The sequence below is a fragment of the Cystoisospora suis genome (assembly GCF_002600585.1).
Source record: "Cystoisospora suis strain Wien I chromosome Unknown contig_11323, whole genome shotgun sequence".
In the NCBI taxonomy this organism is placed as follows: Eukaryota; Apicomplexa; class Conoidasida; order Eucoccidiorida; family Sarcocystidae; genus Cystoisospora; species Cystoisospora suis.
In genome coordinates this window covers 630-2,543 of record NW_027164094.1, presented here as the reverse complement: position 1 = coordinate 2,543, position 1,914 = coordinate 630, and the positions used below count along the sequence as shown (strand labels likewise).

General features: G+C 44.1%; 1 protein-coding gene across 1 annotated transcript; it reads left to right on the top strand.

Moving 5' to 3' along the window:
- Positions 1 to 383: 383 nt before the first annotated feature.
- Positions 384 to 1,892, top strand: CSUI_011398 (rna pseudouridine synthase superfamily protein; the record flags this gene model as incomplete). The annotated part of the gene is made up of 1 exon (XM_068071497.1): positions 384 to 1,892. A coding segment is annotated over one exon (1,509 nt), but the record flags the coding sequence as incomplete, so codon positions are not given.
- Between the last annotated feature and the right edge of the window lie 22 nt (positions 1,893 to 1,914).

Here is a 1,914-nt window from a genome sequence, read left to right as displayed (position 1 = left end):
GGAGAGAGAAAGAAAGAAAGANNACTTTAGACAAGCCGACAGCGTAAGCATTGGAAGAGTGATGTCGACATATTACTTGTTGTTCATATGTATCTCTTAGTCCTACTGTAAATCTTCTTCCCTGTGTTTGTCTTCCTTTCCTCCCTTTTCAAAAGGACTTGTATCTCTTCTTCAGGTTGAGCACACACTTCACACCTCTCCTCGGAAAGCCTTTTCTTTTTCTTCGTCCACATCTTCTGCTTCTGTATCATCATCTTCTTCTTCTTCGTGTTCATCGCATATCTTTTCTTCTTTCATCCACCCTCCTCTTCTTCTTCTTTTCCGTTTCTCTGTTCTTTTCTTTCTTCTCCTTCTCCTCGTTGTCTTCTGCTTTTCTGATTAAGATGGCGAGAGATACTACCCTCACACCTTCATCGTCCTCTCTGCGAAAATCTTCTTCTCTCTCCTTCACTCTTCATCGTACACTCTTATCCTCTCACCCGAGGAGAGGAGAAGAAGAAGAACCTTCTTCTTATTCTCCCCCTGGCGTTTCTACTCCTGGCCTCTTTATCATTCGTGAAGTCGCTTCTCAGCAAGAGATAGCTCAGGGCGTTCGTCAGGTTGAGAGGGATAAGAAGGAGGAAGTTCTCGAAAGCTTCAAAAGCTTTCTTCGCAGATGCTTCGAGCTAGCCATCCAACAAGCTAGACACGATCGATTAAGTCGATTGTCTCCTTCGTCCTTGACTGCGTCTTCTTCTTCGCTTTCTTCTTCTTCTTCTGCAACTCCAGAGAGGAAAGTTTCCTCAAGAAGAGAAGAAGTTATTTCTCTAGAGGAAGAAGGAAAAGAAGAGAAAGAAAGAGAAGTAAGTGAAGAAGAAGCAAGTGAAGAAATTGCCTTCAATCTCTTTCACCCTACACATGAACATCGGCTCTCCGATATGTATCGAAACCTCGAGTCATGGCTAGTCAAGAAAAGAAGAAGAGAGAGAGATCTCCGTTCTCTCCAAAACGTCTCTCAAAGCAAAACACATGAAGAATCTCTCCAAGAAGTGAAGGGCCACAGAGAGGAAAGAAGAGAGAAGAAGAGAGAAGACAGAAAAGAAGACGATAACCCAGAAGAAGAAGAAAGCCTCCTCGGCTTGTTCTCCTGTCGCAGTGAAGTAGGTGAGAGAAGAACGAACGCAAGAGAGGAGGTCGATAAGCAAGATAAGGATCAAGAGAAAGACGGAGAAGAAGGGACTGAAGAAAGAAAGTATGGAGAATCCGACATAAACGAAGGAGGAGAAGAAGAAACGCGAGAGGGAGAAGAAGACCTAAAGATTGTTTTAAGAGAGGATGACCTTATTCAAAGACTACGACAACTGGCATCTCTTCTTTCATTCACTTCAAGCCAAAGTCACCTCACTTACGATCAAATCTCGGCTCTCTCTGATTCTCCTCCTGCTAAAGAGGAACAGAAGAAGAAGAAGGAAAGATCTTCTTCACCTGGTCAGACTCTCTCTGTAAGGAGCGCTGTAGATCTTCTTGTGGAGCAGCCATGGTATCTTATGCGGCACTTTCGCATTATATACGAAGACCGCAATCTCCTGATTCTCAACAAGCCCTGGGATGTACGGGTCGACGTACCTCGAGTCAAGATAGAAAGCGCGGAAGAAAAGAAGGGCGAAGAAGAAGGAGAAGAAGAAAGAAATTCACAAAAAGATGAAGCTTCTGTTGCTCTGACTACGTCTGGCGATCCAGAGAAAGAAAGAAGGTGGGGTTCTCATCTTCCTTTACCCTATGCATCGGAGAGAAGATACGCAACTGAACTGACGGTCGCTGATTGGTATCTCCGCCTATGGGAACGACGAAGAGAAGAAAAAGAAGAAGAAGAAGAAGAAGAAGAGAAAGAAGCAAGAGGAGAAGAAGAACAAGAGTAAGCCGGTCTACAACAGA